The sequence below is a fragment of the Bos grunniens genome, chromosome 19, assembly GCF_055505025.1.
Source record: "Bos grunniens cultivar Pamir isolate PY7600 chromosome 19, Bosgru_T2T1.0, whole genome shotgun sequence".
Taxonomy (NCBI): domain Eukaryota; kingdom Metazoa; phylum Chordata; class Mammalia; order Artiodactyla; family Bovidae; genus Bos; species Bos grunniens.
Genome location: NC_141183.1, coordinates 17803400 through 17825538, shown reverse-complemented (window position 1 = coordinate 17825538; position 22139 = coordinate 17803400). Strand labels below are relative to the sequence as shown.

General features: G+C 42.3%; 1 protein-coding gene across 5 annotated transcripts in view; it reads right to left on the bottom strand.

Moving 5' to 3' along the window:
• Positions 1-8016, bottom strand: part of NSF (N-ethylmaleimide sensitive factor, vesicle fusing ATPase) — a 150319-nt gene extending 142303 nt beyond the window's left edge. For all 5 annotated transcript variants that reach the window (XM_086357213.1, XM_086357209.1, XM_086357212.1 and 2 more), the window contains exon 1: positions 7960-8016. Coding sequence is in view for 3 of the 5 variants with exons in the window: in XM_086357209.1 (XP_086213335.1) it covers positions 7960-7971 (12 nt within the window). In the remaining 2 variants the exon portion in view is untranslated. The remainder of the gene's footprint in view (positions 1-7959) is intronic.
• Between the last annotated feature and the right edge of the window lie 14123 nt (positions 8017-22139).

Here is a 22139-nt window from a genome sequence, read left to right as displayed (position 1 = left end):
TATGGAAAAGGGCCAAGAAATGCCAAATGAAGAAAAATGAGTGGCTAACCCTACGAGATAGCAAGAATAATTTTTAAGCTATGGCAATTAAGACACTGGTAGTGGTGCACATACAGACAAATAGAACGATGAAACAGAAAAGAGTTTGGACTTAGAACGGATATAAAACAGAGGTAGCATTACAGATCAGTGGGAAAAAGGATGGACTCAGTACATGATATTCAGACAACTGGTTATATATATGGGAAAGATAAAATTAGCTTAATTCACACCAAACACAAAAATAAATTCCAGATGAATCAAACACCAAAATATGAAAAGCAAACCATTAAACCTTTTCAAAGAAAATCTTTCTGACTTCAAAGTGGGAAAAGATCTTAAAACATATAAGCACACTAATACACAGAGGTTAAAAATGGGTAGTTATAACTACAATAAAATTTAAATCTAAAACTCTACATACATGAAAAGATCATCACTAAACAGCTCAACAACAACAACAAAATGGGCAAAGGATATGCAAAGGTAATTCACAGAAGAGGAAACTCTAATAATCAATATGAAAAATGCTCAGTCTCACTAGTAATTAGGGAAAATTGCAAATTTAAACAACAGTATTATTTTATACCTATCATATTGTAAAATTTAAAATATCTCAATATTAAGTGCTGGAGAGGACACAAGGAACAGGTAATCATACACTGTTGGTAAGAACACAAACTTGTATAACTAGGTAAAGATAAAGGTAACTGATTACCCAGCAATTCTATGTAGCAATTCTACAAACAGGGTATAGATCCATATCTCTAGACATATCCTAAAGAAATTCAACATACATATGCAAGGAGATATAGACAAAAAAGTATATTTCTGTATGTATGAGTATTTTCTCCTGTGCATACCAGAAGAAATAAAATTTGAAAACCACCTAAATTGTCCTCTAAGAAAACAGATAATTGCGGTATATTTACAAAATGGACTACTACACAATAAACAGACTTAACTAACTCTATATAATTCCAACATGACAATCTCAAATGAAAAAATTCAGGTTGCAGAAGGAGATACCCAATATAACACCATTATATACATTTTTAAGACACACAAAACAATATATTGGTTAGGGACACAAACCTACATAGACGTGAACAGAAAGGATTTATACCAGCTTTAGACTAGTGGTTATTCTGGGGGATTAAAAGATATAAAGCAAATATCACAATATGTAAATACTTTTACAACCTGGGCAGTGAGCACATGGATATAAGTATATAGCATACTTGAAATCTCTTAAGATATATATGACTTATTCTTGTTTAAAATGCACAGAGCTAGAAATAGTTACAGTCATACAAGGACTATCTAGTTTGCATCATAAAAAAAATAAGTAGGAAATCATGACTTTGAATCACTAGGAAATTGAAGGCAATGTAAGGTGGGTCTCAGAGCCCATTCAAGGGCATTAACACTGAATGATCAAGGACTTCATTACGAGATTTTCCCCTGATACACCGTAACCAGAGTATGGACCTTTCAGAATAGCATTACAGCAAGCACCTAGTGCACTGCCAACACAGCTGTTTCTAAGAGTTCACTGTTCCACCAATTCAGGAATTTCCAACAGTAAAATAATATACTTTCACCTTACACCTTTGCAGTCTGACTTAAACACTTATAAAGAATACCTTAATCATCAGTTCCTCTGGGTTTCACGGCCTCCCTGTCCATCACCGGCTCCCGGAGTTCACCCAGACTCGGGTCCATCGAGTCAGTGATGCCATCCAGCCATCATACATATATATAATTTTAAAACTGTCAATCAGTTTTATTGGCATTTTAAATGTCTTCTAAAATATTGTCCAAGGGTGTGAAATCGGCCTATTAAGAGCGATTTTTGAGCTGAAGTAAGAGCCAAAAGATGGAATTTCTCCTTTTAGCATTAATTTTTCATTAAAAATCATGAGGTTCAATTTCTACCATATTATTTTCACAAATCATTGTTTTATACAAATAAAAGTAAACCAGTAATTAAAAAAAAAAAAAAGAAAGAAGCTATCTGATAGTGCTGTAAAGAGTTCAATTCTGTTTTCTAAAATGTACTGCCTTTGAAAATACTTAATAAAATCACAGGAGTGACACACAAAAACAGTAACTGTTGCACACAAGATTGCAAAACCCTGACTTAGAAATGGAACTAGGAGACTTTTAAAATTATTTGTTTTGACTTGTGGTACTGCCCATGAACTGTCCCTAATTTACCACTGTGTTCTAATCTGAAGGCTGGTCTTTAGTAAAGATGTCATTCACCCATAAAATGTTATAAATGGTTAGGTTTCTGGACTAGACTACAAGAGCTTTTTCAATATGCTAGCCTGACCCAGACCAACAGCCAGATGAGGTAAATTTCACTTCTAACATCTTTCTAAACCCTTTTCAACACCTAAGAGTGTTCTCTCCCTTCAATTCCTATTTAACGTCGTCTTGCTCCTATTTCTTAAAACAAATTACCTCCACCAGATATAAGGATTCATGAAGAAGACAATCCATTGGTTTTATTCTCCTTAACGCATGTATATTTTCAGAATGGGACTGCTAAATCTCCAATATGAGAGATGTCTAGTAATTTTAAAAGATAAGAGTACAGGGGACTTCCCTGGTGGTCCAGGGTCTAAGACTCGGTGCTCCCAAAGCAGGGGGCCCGAGTTCGATCCCCGGCCAGGGAACTAGACCCCACAAGTCGCAACTGAAAGCTCCTGCATGCCACAACTAAAACTCAGTTCAGCTAAATAAATAAATAAAATCTAAAAAAAAAAAGAAGAAGAGTACAGAAAAGTTCAGGCAATGTGGAAAGCCTATCTTCCTCCCTTTCCTTTTTCTTCAGGAGTGGTTTGAGTGGTAGTTTAAGGGACCTGGCATGTAACATGAGAGGCACGTCACTAAGGAGCCTCCCCCTACCTAGAGTCAGCTCTCCTTAGCTATAAAGGCTACATTTCAGATTCTTTTCTCTGCTTCTCATTCCATGATTCCAGAGCAGTTGCAGCATGAGAGTTCTGAAAATCAGTGTGGGGGCCGGAGGCAGTGGCAGCCATTTGTACATGGAGGTCATTTATAAATAAGAGTCTACAGTCAATGTCAGTAATAAGAATTACAACGTTAGCATCTTGATTCATTACGAGCAAAAATTTAAAAGAGCTGAGAAAATCTATTACCTAATTGAATCTTTCGAAAAGCCAAAAGGAACCAGATATGTTTAAATTGATCGTATTATAAAATGTATCCAACTTGTCATTCCATATTTTTCTCATATGACAAATACAGTAAAACAATAAAGACAAAAATTATTTTCTTTCAGGTTCTTTACTTTTAAGATTAGGGGCTTCAAAGTAATTTAGGGATTAACCAAGTTCTGATGACCTTGGAGCTATATATTGAATAACATCACACAGTTTATTTTTCAGTTTCCCAGATGGACTAAATATGATGCTTTCTTTTTGGACAGCAAAAGCAAAGGAAAAGAAATACAGATTACTAATGCTATCATCAGCAACAGTGATACAACAAATCTTCAGTTATAGAGCGAACATAAATACCGTTTACAAGATGATGTCAGAATGCCAAAATTAACTAAACCAACCCAAAGCAGTAATAACTCAAGATAGCTTTTCTCCCACAAAGAGGAAATACAGAACCCATTTTAAGAGAATTACAAGGCTCACCCTATTTGTTAAACATGGATGGGTGGTTGTTAAGTTATGGCTACAGGAAGAGAAGACAAGACAATCTGAGATGGGCCAAAGGGGTTTAGATTTTCCAAAAGGTAGAAGGTAGTTTTAAAAAATTAAACTTTGACAGAGACTCTAAAATGTTTTAGGTAAGAAGGTAAATCTACTCTTTATACCCTTCAAGTAAATTGGGGAAGTGACCTGAGTTCAAATCCTAACCTTGCCTTTTGCGGGCTGTGAACCTGCAAGTTACTAAGCCCCTCTCTCGGAGTAAAACAAAGTTAATACTATTTACTTTGCAGGGAGGTTTTGTCCGGATTAAAGGAGATACATTTGTAGTTAAGCAATGGTACCTGAAATGTACTGACATGTGCCAGCCTAGAAGAGGGTCTCTAGCAGCATGCTCAAGGCCTGCTTCTGACCCCATTGTATCCTACCTTTTATCAGTGGCTAGAATGGAGGCACAGAAAGCAGGGTCATTAAACCTACTGATCTATGGATGAAACAACACTGGAACAGAGCACAACTGTGTTGCATAAAATGAAAGAATCAAAGAAATCTTCAATAGGCAGCAGAAACCGACCCCAAAAAAGTGAACTGCAAAGGGGATAAATGTAAGGTCTCACACTTAGGTTCAATAAAACAACTGCACAATACCTAGAATGTAGGGGTATGGTGGGGGCGGGGGGGGGGTGCTGATTTTAAAAGAACACTGGAGCTGTAACTGATTCTAAGTTCAGTATGGGTGGGCCAGGCTTCCCAGATGGCTCAATGGTAAAGAATCTGCCTGCCAATGCAGGAGATATGGGTTCAATTCCTAGGTAGGGAAGATCCCCTGGAGGAGGAAATAGCAGTCCACTCCAGTATTCTTGCCTGAAAAATCCCATGGACAGATGAGCCTGGTGGGTTACAGTCCATAGAGTTGCAGAGAGTCAGACACTACTGAGCACTGAGCACTCAGTATGGGCCAAGAGTGTGATTTACTGCAGGAAAAAAAGCAAATTAGCCTGGATTAGTAATGGTATTGTCCAGCATCAGAGAATACTAGTTCAAGGAGATTCTTCACTGATCACCATGTTAGACTCTTGAGCACATTTTATCAATAGAAGAAACACTGACAAAAAAGAACATTTCCGAAGCAAAGTCACCTAAATCATGAAGGATTTAGAATAGAGGATATTTGAGAAATTGGGGATGTTTAATTTGCAAAAGAGAAAAATCTAAGGGAATATGTAACCTGTTTTCAAACAGCGAGGGAGTTATCATATGAAAAAGGAATTGTTTAGTTTTACAGTTTCAAACAGCAGAAATCATATGTATAAAAATTACATGGAACCCCATACAAAAAAGACTTTTCTAATATGACACTAAAATGGGCTAGCTTTATGGTGTAGCACCCTCTATCACTAAAGTATTAAGACAGAGATTAGATTCATTTCCAACAAAAATGTATTGAGCACCTTGGTCCCAGGCAGATACAAAGCACTGATGACGACAGTGAATACAAAACTAATATGGTCTCTGCTTTCGTGGAGAGCAAAGTCTAGCAGTGGAGACAAGTAATCACGCTAAAAAGTTTTAAATGTCAGATAAATCTCTAAGGAAAGGAATACAGTTCTTCAAGAACGTATGGAGAGGGGAGTTTGGGGGAGAATGGATACATGTATATGTGAGGCTGAGTCCCCTTGCTGTCTACCTGAAACTATCACAACATTGTTAATAGGCTATACTCCAATATAAAATAAAAAGTTTAAAAAGAGAGAGAAGAGCATATTAACACGGGATCTGACTTGGTATGGGATCAGAACAGGCCTCCCTTGAGTAGCTGAGTGATCTGTGAGTAGGAGGTAAACGGTTGCGAGCAGAACATCATAAAGAAAGAAACAGCACACGCAAAGTCCTTGTGATAAGAGGTTCAAGGATTGGAAAGGCTTATATAACCCAAGCATAGAGAGTAAGGCAGTGAGTAGAGATGTAGGAGCAGAACCACAAAGGGCCTTAAAGGCCCAGTTAAGGATTTGGTCTTCTCCCAAAAGTAATGAGATGCTACTAAAGGGGGGATTAAGTAGCAATTTGCATCAGAGAGAATAATCAACGTGGTGAATGGCATAAGGAGACCACTTGGGAGCTTCCTGCAGTAGTCCAGGCCAGAAATGATAGTGCTTCGGGAAAAGCAGGTGGAAATGAAGATGTAAAGAGGTGGATGGATAGACTGGAGAGATTTTTAGGATGTTAAAATGACAGAACCCATGTAACTAGTCTAGTGGGTGTTTGGATACGGTTTAAAGCAGCAATGCCCAAGCCAGATTCTTTGGCTCTAATAATTAATTCCCTTTTTTTGGGGGGGGGGCGTGGGGTGGGGACAGAACTCAGTGATGAATTTTACTTGGGGACAAAGGATATGGTGACGGAGAAGCATAAGGAATGACCCACTCCCCATCTGCCAGGCTTCTAACCTATATACATGGATGGATTGTGATGCCATTCACTGATATAGGAAACTGTAAAAATATTAGATGGGATAAGACCATGGGTTTATTTGAACAAGATGAGTGTGAGGTGTCTTGGTTTTAAATAGTTTGGCATATTGATCCGGAATTTAAAGAACGGGTTTGGACTGGGAGTAAAACACTGAGTATCACTGGCATATAGACAGTAGTTGAAACTGGGCTTAGAAGAGACTGCCTAGGGAGAAAGCACAGACTGAGGAGACAGCCCTGAGGAACATCTGCATTGAATAACAGAGTAGAGGAGGGTGAGTCTGCAAAAGAGTGGTCTGACTAAAAACTGGAGGGAGGCTGAAGCCAAGGGAAGAGCGTTTTCCATGAAGGAGGCAACGGTCAACAATGTCAAACGCTGTTGAGACATCCAGCAAGACAAGGAATGAAAAACATCAATTAAGTTTAGAGGCATGTTTCACTGGGATGATGGGACCAGAAATCAGACTGCAGTGGGTTGAGGAATGAGTGGGAGAAAGGCAAATGGGAGACAAATACATAAGACAATTCTTGTCAAGATTCCTGGCTGTAAGGCGGGAAGAGAAAAGGTGACAGCTGTGGGGGTGAGATGGAAAAAGCCTGAGTTTGTTGTTAAAAGGGAGCAGGTGAACACACGGGAATGGGGTTCCTTAGAAGATGGGGAGAGACAGACTCTGAAGCACAGGTGGAGGGAGTTGTTGTGAAGGAAGTAGCTGCAGATAAAAGATAAGGCTGTGGGGAAAAGAAGAGAAAGAGACCTAATTAAATGACCTTTAACGTCTCTTCGCACTCTAGAATCTCCTGACTTACAACTGTGTTCAGGGAGTCTATTTGCATGTATGCATAACCTATGCAAACTTATTCAAATATTCCAGTAGAAATAAATCAGTCAAACACATCCTTATCCCCTAATGACGCAGTTAACGTCCCCAGGTTTATGACCAGTAATCTCTAGGCAGGATCCATCCCTCAGAGAGGTTTTTGCTCAACGCACACTGCAGTACAGCACAGAACCGGTCCTATCTCCCCTAGCCAAACCCATACTACACCGCGATCTCAGAGGCTAAAGGAGGAAGTAAAATTTAAAACCCTGAAACTACAACATACCCTGCTGCATTCAAAACGACTGTCATTCATAAAAGCAAAACGTGACACCTCAAATCCATCCCCACTCCAAGCTCAAGGCATTTCTGCCTCAGCCGGCAGTGACACGTCCCCCTGATGGCCGAGGGTTAACAGCCAAAGTCATTTGCACCCCCCTCCTCCTTTCCCGAGACCTCTGATTGTGAACAACCAGGAATGGGGTTCCTAATGGTCCCTGTCACAGCCCCTGACCCAGTGGAGCGGACAGATGCCCCGCAGTTGTTCCAGAGAAGGCACCTAACAAGCCCTCCTCGTAAAAGGGTGCGGAGAAACCCCTCGAGCCCTCCGACCCGGGCTGGGACGGCCACGAGCCTGAGACTACCCTAAGAAGCTAAGGGGACAAGCCCCAAGGGATGGAATGGGAGAATTAAAGGAGACCCGGGAGACCTGGGTTGCTAGGGGGTCTCCTCCCCTCGAGCTTCCTAAGGGGGAAGGAGTTTCTGAGGAGGGCTAGTCCCCTGCCACCACTCCCCACTTCCCACCTTCTCTGGCCTGCCGCTCCCTCCAACACCCCATTTGCTCAGACTCACTCCCCTCCCCTGAGGCCGTCTGGACCTCCCGTTGCCCGCGAGCCTGGCACCCCCGCCTCGAGCCACGGCTCCCGGGCCGGCACTCACCCGGCCCGCCATCTTCGCGGACACGTCCGGCTCCGTCGCTGCAGCTCGGCACTAGGCAGAGCCCGCCCCCGCCGCGCGCGCCCGCCGCCCGCCCTCGCGCAGGCGCGCAGCCACCTTGACGCGCGCGCGCGCGCGCCCGGCCGCGTCCCCAGCGCCGGCGCCCCCGCTCCGCCGGACGCGCGCGGGTTCGGCGGCTGTCAGGGGCGGGCGGGGCGCCATTTTGGACTCGAGCTGCCGGGGGCGGTGGGGGCCAGTGACTGTCCATGTAGCACGTGTCTGCTGGTGACTTTCAGCAGGGCTCCTTTTGCGAATCTCATCACAGCTGGCTGTTTGCTCTGGACTATGTAGCAAAGATTTTGATACTTTTAACCATTGAGCTCCTGCTTATCTCTACCCTTTAATGACCTTTTAACTTTATGCTTCCAGACCCGCTTGGGTGAAAACGTACAGAAGAGCCCCCAGCGCAGGTACTGGCCTTCCCCCTGGGAAGATCAGTGATGTGTAGCGGGTTCTGAGTTCAAGTTCTTTGTGAATTCAGGCTTTTCATTGTGGGCGCACTTGTTTCCTAGCACCTGGAAATGATCGACCTTGATGTTTACATTTAATTTGTTTTGCCTGGAAAGCTCAGATTTAAGATTTCATTCAAATGTATAGTGAATTGTGATAGTTTCTATGTCTTTATATAATTTTATTATTAAGTATGTTTATGTATAAAGGTAAGTTTATCTCTTAACAACCTTTTGTCATTTACCCGGTGTTCATTTTAGACAGTATAAATATGGAATTTGAATGAATTGTGCCTGAAATTCGGTCTTTTTTTTTTTAAACCTTGAACGTCTTCTGTCTACCACAATATTTCCTCAGAACAGGTAATAATAACAGCGCTCTGTAAGAAGAGAGATTCTCCCAAATAGGGACTCTGATGCTTTTATGTCTCCACTATATTTCTCTTTATATTTACACAAGACAATAAGAAATGATGTCTTAACTTTTTCACAGTTAATTAGACCACTGTGCCCTGCTACCTCCCTTCATAGTTAATTAGAAGAAATAGTTTTTTCCAACTTGAGGAAAGGAAAGAATTATAAGAGCTGGCCATGCTTTAGCGACTTGAAACAGAGAACCAATAACAATAAGATTGTGGGGGATGGGAGGGCAGAAGAAAAAAATCAGGTGAGTGTCATAAACTTTCACACTGCACTTGAGAACCAGACTGTGCTCTTGGACAAATTAGATGTTAACTAATCATCAGTAGATCAGAGAGTTCATCAAGAAACACAGGGAACTGGTTGAACTCTGACCTATTAACTTGGAAAAACTATAAAAATAGTTAGAATTGACTCGGGAGTCAGAAGTCTTAGATTCTCGTACTTTTCCTTGCTCTGCTACTCTCTCCCCGTCTTTGAGCCCCATGTTCCTTATTTAGGAAGTGAGAGGTATAATTCAATGAGCTTAACAGGTTGTTTTGCATTTTTTGATACTTTGAATGTATAAATCAAAGACATTTTGCCAAAATGATTACCAGATCCAAAAGATGACATTGGCTGTCAGTACACTGATCTGGTGTTATTTTCAAGGCGGGAGAATAAGCAACTGTATTTATATACGCCACTGCTGTGTTGTTTTGCTGGGTAAGCTAGATTGCAAGTGAAAATGTCTTCAGTCTCTCCAACAAGGAGCAGTGTTTCTCATCTAGGAAAGATAGTCTTGCTGGATGCTTGGAAAGGTTCCTGTGTGTCAGCTTGCAAGCATATGTACCCATGATAGGGGGTTCTTTGTATCCTCTCACAAAGGGTATCAATTCACGGGACTCAAGTGCACAGCTCTCTGCAGGGTCCACCAAAGAAATAACAGGCAGACATGAGCTCCTGTCCTTGAGGTGCTTAGCCTCCAGCAGGGGAGTGAGGGTTCTGAGATATCACTCCAGGTTGTCACATGTCTGTGCATTCCATCTGTGCCTTGCTCTAATATTCCAGGGTCATCCTAGAAACAGTGGGGACTGTTGGTGATTCTGCGTCACCTTCTGAGCAATCCTTGCAATCAGGGTTGATAGGCAGCACACATTTTTTCTGCCCCAAATCCATTCCCCTTTTTTTCTGGTCACAGGTACTTGGGTTCACGTAGCCTCAAAAGCATTGTCAGACAAAGTACCCAGCATTCCCCTGGCCTGGGAAGGATCACAAAACCCAGACTCAGTCAGTCAGATGCTCTCTCTCCCAACCAACTAGAATCTTGACCATCCTGAGGAAGAAAGACAGAAAAAAGCAAGAGCTGATTTACCCCAATGGTGATATCCTGAAAAGGCCATCTGCTTGATTATCTAGCCCCCTGGAATTTACCTGATTTCTATTTTTTTTTTTTAATAAAGCACCAGTCTCTTATTTTATGTTTTAATTTATTTTTATTTTTGGCTGTGCTGGGTCTTTGTTGCTGCTAGCAGGCTTTCTCTAGTTGCAGCAAGTGGAGGCTACTCTTCATTGCAGTGTTCTGGCTTCTCATTGCGATGGCTTCTCTTGTGGAGAACGGGCACTAGGTGCTCGGGCTTCAGTAATTGCTCCATGACATGTGGGATCTTCTTGGACCAGGGATCAAACATGTGTACCCTGCACTGGCAGGCAAATTCTTAATCATGTGACCACCAGTGACATCCCACCTGATTTCTGTCTTTGGTAAAATCTGTTTGTCTCTCTTTGTCTTGATTTCTGTTACTTAGTCTTTCCTCTCCTCAAAAGCAAAAAACAAAATCTCCATCAGCTTGTCATTGATGCCTGAAACTCTTTTAATATGCTTTCCTTTCAATGAGAAACTAGGTATGACAGCTTACAATGATTTAAATTTAACCTACAATGTAAATAACTAAGGTAAATTTCTAAGGTCTAGGGGGCTTTTTCAGGTGAGAGGAGGTGGGAGAGAGGACTAGGGATAGGCTCAGAGAGGAAAGGGGGACCAGGTACCTGAAGGGTGAGAAGAGAAGATGTCATGCTGAAGTGCAGGTAGCGATACCCAAGATAGAGAACAGTGAGGTAAGTGGGGAGAAGGTCAGCTCTTGCTGATCAGCTACTCTCTGGCCCACCGTGATGGTTAATTTTACATATTAACTTGGCTGGGCCATGGTGCCCGGATACTTGGTCAAACATCATTCTAAATGTTTCCATGAGGGTACTTGGTGACGAGATCTACATTTAAATCAGTGGACTTTGAGTAAGATAGCTCTCCATACTGTGGATGAACCTCATCTAATCAACTAAAAGCCTGAATAGAACAAAAGGCTCATATCCACTTAAAAAGAATTCTCCAGTGGAATGCCTTTGGACTTGAATGGCAGCTCTTTCCTGAATCTCCAGTTTTCCAGTGTCTCCCATCAGATTTTTGGACTTGCCAAGCCTCTGGCATCACATGAGTCAATTTCTTAAAATAAATCTCCCTATATATACACAGCCTGTTGGTTCTGTTTCTCTGGAGAAGCCTGACTAATACACCATGTTTCCTGCTGATAACAAGGAAGTGATTCCAAACTCTTACGCTGTAAACTTGGTATTACTCATTGCTCCCTGATAGGTAACCAGCATTTAGAGGTGGAGGCCTGATTCAAAGTTTTGGAGACTCCATGAATATATATACATATTTAATTTTCTGGATTTTGGCGTGGGCTTGGGGGCGCTGTGCTGGGTCTTCATTGTTGCGTGGGCTTTTCTCTAGTTGTGGAGATGGCATGCTGCTCTCTAGTTGTCGTGTGAGGGCTTCTCAGTGGCTTCTCTTGTTGCAGAGCATAGGCTCTAGGGCACTCAGGCTTCAGTGGTTGCAGCACTCAGGCTCAATAGTCGAGGTTCCCAAGCTCTAGAGTACACGGGCATCACTGCTTCATGGCATGTGGGATCATCCCGGACCAGCGATCGAACCTGTGTCTCCTGCATTGGCAGGTGGATTCTTTACCACTGAGCCACCAGGGAAGCCCCTCCATGGATATAATTCTATGTTCAAATTATGTCCAGTTAAACAACACTTAATAATTGCTTCCTTAGAATGGGACTGAGTAACTTTCGGACATTGTGGTTGTAGCAGTGATGCTAACAACTTAACCAGGGGGAAATAAACATGTTCTGTGTTTTGAGGAATGAGAGCAATAGTGAGCTACATAAAGTGAACTGATGCTCTGTTATCCAGTTTCTTTAACAAAGAATGTGATGTTTTGCTGATTTCCACATTAGTTAAGGGAAAACTAACTTTAGTCTGGAATCCTGGGGCTAAACAAATGGCACTGGGGACAGAAAGGAGTTTTTAGTCACATCAAGGTGTGGGTTTCAGAGATCTTCCAACAGGACTGTATGCAGGTGTTTTGGGGAACAGTGCTGTGCAATGTGACTGTCAGAAGCTATCTTCAGGGTGTGTGTGTGTTTGTGTGTGTGTGTGTGACAGAAAGAAGGACCTACACTGCCCCCTTGCACAAGAAAAAGATCCTTGTGAAGCAGACAAAGGTGAATTTCATAAAACTTTTAATACCCTTCCCTCTACAGCTCCTCCTTTCTTTCCCAAGTACTTTCAGTATTAGTAACATAATAACATTCCTCCTTTCAGGACTGTATGCAGTTTAGGAGAATATTGCCAGGAAAGCAATAAAGAAACAAATCTCTAAGGGCAAAATTTCGGAGACTGTAACATCTTCTTGTGGATAGTGATCCTTATTCTTGCCCCTCCAATCATAGCCCATCAGTCAGCCCCCCATGTCCTCAGTCCAGGCTTTCAGGAAGCCTTGTTGAAAACTTCCTATTATGGCCCCATCATAGCCAATTTTAGGAAGATGAAGTCGCCATCTGTTTGTTTTCTGTCAGAGAAACCTATTTCTCAAAATGATGGATAAGGCTAGAGAACAGAACAAAATGGAGAAAGGATACAGAGTTTTCAGAGAAAGGAAGACCAGCTGATGCAATGCAGCATTTTAACTGCAGTCAGGTGTTTTTTATTGCTGGTTTCTTTCTTTTTTTTTTTTTTTTTTTGATGAATAAGTCTTTTCTCTTTGGAGGATCAAGGACAAACACCTAGAGTCACAAAAAATCAATTCATTCTGGAAAGTCTGAGTGGGCAGGAGAGATGATAGGATCCTCCTTGGAAAGGGATGAACGTTGCTATGGAAACCAGCCATCCTTCATTGCAAGCCCCAGTGCACTTGCCAGGCTGCCTAACCCTGCATAATAACAACATGGGTCCAGAGAGGTGCCTGCATCTCTCAGAAAAGGAATCATTCAGACACTGGGGTCTGATGAGTTTTTATGCATCTTGAAGAAAAGGAACTTACAGTCTCCTGGGCGGAGCTGAGTTGCCTAGAACCTTGAGACGCCAAAGACCCAAGACCCACAAACTATATTGTTGTTGTTTAGTACTGAGTCGTGTCCGACTCTTTTGTGACCCCATAGACTGTAGCCCTCCAGGCTCTTCTGTTTATCAGATTTTTCTAGGCAGGAATACTGGAGTGGATTGCCACTTCCTTCTCCAGGGATCTTCCTGACCCAGGGATCAAACCCAAATTTCCTGTATTGCAGATGGGTTCTTTACCACTGAGCCACTGGAGAAACCCCACAAATTACATTGGAGATGACTGTATTGTCTCCAGAGGGCTCCTGTGAAAAACTGAAGGTGTGTCTTAAGATTTCATCTAAGGGAGACTTTCTGGAGAAGTTTGTTTCCAGGGTAAGGAATATGTATAGCAGGGCTTTTCAAGGGAGGGAGAAGACATCTCTTGAGCAGGATCATGACCAGAACAGAGGGATAAGTTTAGTGATACTGGGGGAAGGTGGTCCAGGAATACTGTGTTACATTTAAACTCTCTAAACTGAAATTTTTTCATGTGAGAATTAAATAACTTTCACATAGTACCGAATACATTCAAGCACCTGACCCAGCAGTTATACGGCAGATGTGAACTACCACTACCAACACTGCTGGAACTAATACTAATCACACTATTAACCAATTTTAAAGTCTAACGGGGGTGGCGTGGGGAGCTATCTCCAAATAAGATATTTCTCTGGGTGAAATTATCCCTCTGCTTCTCCCAAGAGCACTTTGTACTTTTCCATGCTGTACAAGTAACACTGAAGAGAGACGTGTATTCTATTAAGGAAAAAAACCCCACTCAACCATTACTGTCATAAGCAATTTATGGAGTTGCCACAGTTTGTGTTTATTAAATTTCCCTGAGCAGCAATCATGATTTCTATTATACTTTCTTCCTAATTGTCAAAATTTTGTATTTTTTTAAAAAGTAAGTTGAGTTTTGCATCATAAAGTTAGCACAACATTTTCTCTCAATCTTAAAATGTCATAACCTCAACTCGTGAATACAATCACTAGTAAGTTGGGTCTCTTTCCCTTCTAGCCTCTTCGCATATATTTTCTTGCAGGATTTCACTTCCCCAACCAGGGATTGAACCCAACCAGGCTATGGCAGTGAAAGTGCTGAATCCTAACCACTAGACCACCAGGGGACTTGCCCCATATGTATTCTTATTTAAAAAAATATATATATAGCTCTTCCTTGCCCAACAATGGGGTTATATTCCAATAAACTCATCATACATTGAACATATCATAAGTTAAAAATGGATTTATTAATAATATGCCTTGCCTACCAAACATCATAGCTTAGCCTAGCCTACCTTAAATTAAAAGATGCTTTTAATTTGAAAAGATGCTTTTAATGAAATCAAAAGACACTTGCTCCTTGGAAGAAAAGCTATGACAAACCTAGACAAGGTATTAAAAGGCAGATACATCACTTTGCTGACAAAAGTCCGTATAGTCAAAGCTATGGTTTTTCCAGTAGTCATGTACAGATGTGAGAATTGGACCATAAAGAAGGCTGAGCACCAAAGAATTGGTGTTTTCGAATTGTGCTGCTGGAGAAGACTCTTGAGAGTCCCTTGAGCAAGGAGATCAAACCAATCAATCCTAAAGGAAATCAACCTTGAATATTCACTGGAAGCACCGATGCTGATATTGAAGCTCCAATACTTTGGCCACCTGATACGAAATGCTGACTCACTGGAAAAGATTCTGATGCTGGGAAAGATTGGGGGCAGGAGGAGAAGGGGACGACAGAGGATGAGATGGTTGAATGGCATCACTGACTCAATGGACATGAGTTTGAACAAACTCTGCGAGGTAGTGAAGGATAGGGAAGCCTGGCATGCTGCAGTCCATGAGATCGAAGAAATGGACATGACTGAGCGACTGAACAACAACAGCTTACTTTAAACATGCTCAGAATACTTACATTAGCCTACATTTGGGCAAAAACATATAACACAAAACCTGTTTTGAAATAAGGTGTTGACTATCTCATGGAATTTATTGGCTACTGCACTAGAAGTGAAAAATAAAATGGTTGTATGGGTACAGAATGGTTTTAGGTGTACAGCTGCTTACCCTCGTGAATGTGTGGCTGACCATAGAACTTGTGAGACCTGGGGGGATTGATGTTAGATGAATTTGCCCAAATGGATAACATATCACTGGCCCAGGAAAAGATCAAAACCCAAAATTTTAGGTATGGTTCTTCTGAATGAATACTGATTCCCTATCATATAAAGTCAAAACATTGTCAGACCATTGTAAACTGGGGACTGCCTACTTACATATATGAAGCATATAGATATGTATGAAGCATATATATAATATATATAAAGATATGTGTATATATGTATCTATATAGTTGTAGACCTTTAGCAATTGAGTGCCATACAGGCTAGGACTCTGGACGCAGCTCTTGTGAAAATAATGCATTTTCTCCAGTTGTGAGCACTGGAGGCAAAAAGCTACCAGCCTAAACATTCCTTCCATAGGCACAAACAGTGGTAGGTAAAAAAATCTAATCTTTGCTATTTCATCATTTTTTCAGCTTATGATAATTCCATTCAAATAAACAAACTGAATAGTTGACGGCAAAACCACTTTACATCTTTTCTTGCAAGTTATCAGGACACAAGTTGCTCATTCTTAGTACAGGAAATAAAAATATTAGTAAACATTTGGGGGGAAATAAACCAAGTAACCAAAGAACTGAAAATTAAACCAACATAAGACACCTTTTTTGGTTATCAAATTGGAAAAGAAAACAAAGACACTAAAACCCCTCCTTTTAAAAAGAACTTACCAGATAATAAAGCAAGTTCGGCTTTCACTTGGTTGATGGGAATGGAAATTTGTATAATCTATTCAGAATAGTTTGGCAAGTAATATATATCAAGATCCTTAAAAATCTTAATGTTTTGATGTAGTGATTTCACTGTTGGAAATTTTTTTTTAACTAGGAAAAAATGTAGAAAAGGGAAAAAAAGATGTTCACTACAGCATAATCCATAAGAGAAAAGCTTTAAAAAATCTAAATATTGAACTATGATGAAATAAAAATTTGTAGTTCTAAGGCAAGTCAAAGGAAATTTAAGCATAGAAAATTTTCTCTGCCCTTTCGCCTGCTCTCTCCCCTTTACTGTGGATTGTGTAGCTGCATTAAAGTAAAGTGAAAGTGAAGTTGCTCAGTCGTGTCTGAATTTTTGTGACCCCATGGACTGTAGCCTACCAGGCTCCTCAGTCCATGGGATTTTCCAGGCAAGAATACTGAAGTGGGTTGCCATTTCCTTCTCCAGGGGATCTTCCTGACCCATGGATCGAACCCAGGTCTCCAGCATTGTAGGCAGACGCTTTACCGTCTGAGCTACCAGGGATTAGGCATGCATCAAACCTCCTTATTAACAGAAATACCTGCTCAACCATAAATAGCAACAGTCTCGTAGCATCACCAAGACTATGCCTTAGAAGATAACCTGTCTACTAATTTAGTAACGGGTGACGGTGACCCATGACCTGCTAATTCCTTTGTCCATGTAAACCTGGGTTGTGTAAACTTTTAATATCATTTAATGTACAGCCCTCTGTCTCTGTCTCAAGTATCAGGTCTTCCCTGATAGCTCAGTTGGTAAAGAATCCGCCTGCAATGCAGGAGACCCCAGTTCAATTCCTGGGTCAGGAAAATCCCCTGGAGAAGGGATAGGCTACCCACTCCAGTATTCTTGGGCTTCCCTTGTGGCTCAGCTGGTAAAGAATCCGCCTGCAATGTCGGAGACCTGGGTTCGATCCCTGGGTTGGTAAGATCCCCTGGAGAAGGGAAAGGCTGGCACAGGAATGGCAGCTGCGCGGTTGAGAGGAGGTACCCCACCTCCAAGCTAAGGAGCAGCGGCTGCGCTTTGCTGGAGCAGCCATAAAGAGATACCCCACGTCCAAGGTAAGAGAAACCCAAGTAAGATGGTAGGCGCTGAGAGAGGTCATCAGAGGGCAGACAGACTGAAACCACAATCACAGACAACTAGCCAATCTGATCACATGGACCACAGCCTTGTCTAACTCAATGAAACTAAGCCATGCTTTGTGGGGCCACCCAAGACAGACGGGTCATAGTGGAGAGGTCTGACAGAATGTGGCCCACTGGAGAAGGGAATGGCAAACCACTTCAGTATTCTTGCCTTGAGAACCCCATGAACAGCATGAAAAGGCAAAAAGATAGGACACTGAAAGATGAACTCCCCAAGTCGGTAGGTGCCCAATATGCTACTGGAGATCAGTGGAGAAATTACTCCAGAAAGAATGAAGGGATGGAGCCAAAGCAAAAACAACACCCAGATGTAGATGTGACTGCTGATAGAAGCAAGGTCCGACGCTGTAAAGAGCAATATTGCATAGGAACCTGGAATGTTAGGTCCATGAATCAAGGTAAATTGGAAGTGGTCAAACAGGAGATGGCAAGAATGAACATCAACATTCTAGGAATCAGCGAACTCAAATGGACTGGAATGGATGAATTTAACTCAGATGACTATTATATCTACTACTGTGGGCAAGAATCACTTAGAAGAAATTGAGTAGCCATCAGAGTCAACAAAAGAGTCCTAAATGCAGTGCTTGGATGCAATTTCAAAAATGACAGAATGATCTCTGTTCGTTTCCAAGGCAAAGCATTCATTATTACGGTAATCCAAGTCTATGCCCCGACCAGTAACGCTGAAGAAGCTGAAGTTGAATGGTTCTATGAAGACCTACAAGACCTTTCAGAACTAACACCCAAAAAAGATGTCCTTTTCTTTATAGGGGACTGGAATGCAAAAGTAGGAAGTCAAGAAACACCTGGAGTAACAGGCAAATTTGGCCTTGGAATACAGAATGAAGCAGGGCAAAACGCTAACAGAGTTTTACCAAAACACACTGGTCATGGCAAACGCCCTCTTCCAACAACACAAGAGAAGACTCTACACATGGACGTCACCAGATGGCCAACACTGAAATCAGATTGATTATATTCTTAGTCAAAGATGGAGAAGCTCATTACAGTCAGCAAAAGCAAGACCGGGAGCTGACTGTGGCTCAGATCATGAACTCCTTATTGCCAAATTCAGACTGAAATTGAAGAAAGTAGGGAAAACCACTAGACCATTCAGGTATGACCTAAATCAAATCCCTTATGATTATACAGTGGAAGTGAGAAATAGATTTAAGGGACTAAATCTGATAAATCTGATAGACAGTGCCTGATGAACCATGGATGGAGGTTCGTGACATTGTACAGGAGACAGGGATCAAGACAATCTCCAAGAAAAAGAAATGCAAAAAAGCAAAATGGCTCTCTGAGGAGGCCTTACAAACAGCTGTGAAAAGAAGAGAAGCCAAAAGCAAAGGAGAAAAGGAAAGATATACCCATTTGAATGCAGAGTTCCCAAGAATAGCAAGGAGAGATAAGAAAGCCTTCCTCAGTGATCAATGCAAAGAAATAGAGGAAAACAACAGAATGGGAAAGACTAGAGATCTCTTCAAGAAAATTAGAGATACCAAGGGAACATTTCATGCAAAGATGGGCTCAATATAGGACAGAAATGGTTGGACCTAGCAGAAGATATTAAGAAGACGTGCCAAGAATACACAGAAGAACTGTACAAAAAAGATCTTCACGACTGATATAATCCCAATGGTGTGATCACTCACCTAGAGCCAGACATCCTGGAATGTGAAGTCAAGTGGGCCTTAGAAAGCATTACTACGAACAAAGCTAGTGGAGGTGATAGAATTCCAGTTGAGCTCTTCCAAATCTTAAAAGATGATGCTGTGAAAGTGCTGCAGTCGACATGTCAGCAAATTTGGAAAACTCAGCAGTGGCCACAGGACTGGAAAAGTTTTCATTCCAATCCCAAAGAAAGGCAATGCCAAAGAATGCTCAAACTACCACACAATTGCACTTATCTCACATGCTAGTAAAGTAATGCTCAGAATTCTCCAAGCCAGGCTTCAGCAATACGTGAACCGTGAACTTCCAGATGTTCAAGCTGGTTTTAGAAAAGGCAGAGGAACCAGAGATCAAATTGCCAACATCCGCTGGATCATCAAAAAAACGAGAGTTCCCGAAAAACATCTATTTCTGCTTTATTGACTATGCCAAAGCCTTTGACTGTGTGGATCACAATAAACTGTGGAAAATTCTGAAAGAGATGGGAATACCAGACCACCTGACCTCTTGAGAGACCTGTATGCAGGTCAGGAAGCAACAGTTAGAACTGGACATGGAACAATAGACTGGTTCCAAATAGGAAAAGGAGTATGTCAAGGCTGTATACTGTCACCCTGCTTATTTAACTTATATGCAGAGTACATCATGAGAAACACTGGACTGGAAGAAACACAAGCTGGAATCAAGATTGCCGGGAGAAATATCAATAACCTCAGATATGCAGATGACACCACCCTTATGGCAGAAAGTGAAGAAGAACTAAAGAGCCTCTTGATGAAAGTGAAAGAGGAGAGTGAAAAAGTTGGCTTAAAGCTCAACATTCAGAAAACTAAGATCATGGCATCAGGACCCATCACTTCATGGCAAATAGATGGGGAAACAGTGGAAACAGTGGCTGACTTTATTTTTCTGACCTCCAAAATCACTGCAGATGGTGACTGCAGCCATGAAATTAAAAGACGCTTACTCCTTGGAAGGAAAGTTATGACCTACCTGCTGCTGCTGCTAAGTCGCTTCAGTCGTGTCCGACTCTGTGGGACCCCACAGATGGCAGCCCACCAGGGACACCATCCCGCTGTCCCTGGGATTCTCCAGGCAAGAACACTGGAGTGGGTTGCCATTTCCTTCTCCAATGCATGAAAGTGAAGTCGCTCAGTAAGTGTCCGACTCTTCATGACCCCATGGACTACAGCCTACCAGGCTCCTCCATCCATGGGATTTTCCAGGCAACAGTACTGGAGTGGGTTGCCATTGCCTTCTAGACAGCATATTAAAAAGCAGAGACATTACTTTGCTAACAAAGGTCCATCTAGTCAAGGCTGTAGTTTTTCCAGTGGTCATGTATGGATGTGAGAGTTGGACTGTGAAGAAAGCTGAGTGCTGAAGAATTGATGGTTTTGAACTGTGGTGTTGGAGAAGACTCTTGAGAGTCTCTTGGACTGCAGGGAGATCCAACCAGTCCTTTCCAATGGAGAGCAGTCCTGGGTGTTCATTGGAAGGAATGATGCTAAAGCTGAAACTCCAATACTTTGGCTACCTGATGTGAAGAGTTGACTAATTGGAAGACTCTGATGCTGGGAGGGATTGGGGGCAGGAGGAGAAGGGGACAACAGAGGATGAGATGGCTGGATGGCATCACTGACTCGATGGATGTGAGTCTGAGTGAACTCAGGAGTTGATGATGGACAGGGAGGCCTGGCGTGCTGCAATTCATGGGGTCACGAAGAGTTGGACACAACTGAGCAACTGAACTGAACTGAATACAGTCATTGGGCTTCCCTGATGGCTCAGGCCAGTAAAGTATCTGCCTGCAATGCAGGAGACCTGGGTTTGATCCCTGGGTTGGGAAGATCCCCTGGAGGAGAACATAGCAACCTATTCTAGTATTCTTGCCTGGAAAATCCTCATGAACAGAGGAGCCTGGTTAGCTACAGTCCAAGGGGTTCCAAAGAGTAGGGAGGACTAACTGAGCGACTAAGCACAGCACAGCACAGCATACAGTCATTAGGGCTTCCCCGGTGGTGCTAGTGGCAAAGAACCCACCCACCTGTGCAAAAGACATAAGAAATGTGGGTTCGATCCCTGGGTTGGGAAAATCCCCTGGAGGAGGAAATGGCAACCCACTCAAGTATTTTTGCCTGGAGAATTCCATGGACAGAGGAGCCTAGCGGGCTGTCCATAGGGTCGCAGAGTCAGACACAACTGAACCGACTTAGCACACATGCACATACTTTGTGACCAGGAAAGTATTAGGTTAAAAATATTAAGATGTTATACAGACCTAGGCTTAAAACTCTGCCCAGCTCCTTTATAAAACAGAAATAATAGTAGACTCCAACTAACACACTGGGGCGTTTTGGTCACACATGTCAAGTCCTTGATATATTTCCTGACAAATTTCACGTGTTCAGTAGATGTTAGTTTTCCAGATTATGTACCATTAGGTACAACTATTTACGGGCATTAGTGAAACAAGATGGCATTGGGGGCTGAGTTATCGACTGGATTTCTCAGGAAGTGAGGACTCTGGTTCTGTGCGTCTGAAGGAAGGTGCAGGTGGCTAGTATTTTCCCCAACTGTTGAAAATCTGTTCAAAATCAAGGCGACTGTTTAGCTTCAGACTGAACAGGAAATCTTCCTTATGCCTAATTTCGGTGCCGATGACTGGACGTTTCCCACACAGAAGTCCGCCTCAAGCTACTTTCTACTTTTAGCTCAACCCGGGCAAATTTCCTTAAATATCTCTGTGAGCGTGGTCCCGCCCACATGCCCCACCCAGTTGGTCTGAATGCTCCCGGGGTTAATTCAATCCGTGGAATTTTTTCGAGCTGATTGGCGGAGCAAATCGGAAATCTTTTTGCTTTTTTGATTGGTCGCACGCAGCCTTGGGGCGGGGCACATGGGCGTGTCTCGCCGGGACGCGGTGAGCTGTCATTGGAAGATGAAACCGGCATTTCCAGAGCTTCGTGCCGTCGCCTAGGTCGCAAGGGGCGGGCCTCCTCCCTCCCAGGCTTTTATTGTCCTTTACATTGGCCAGACTTGTTGTCACTCATGGAACCTGGAACTCATTGGTACAAAAGCTCCAAGAAGCGGTGGGTGATTGGTTGGCTACTGTTCCCGCCCCGATCCTGTCGCC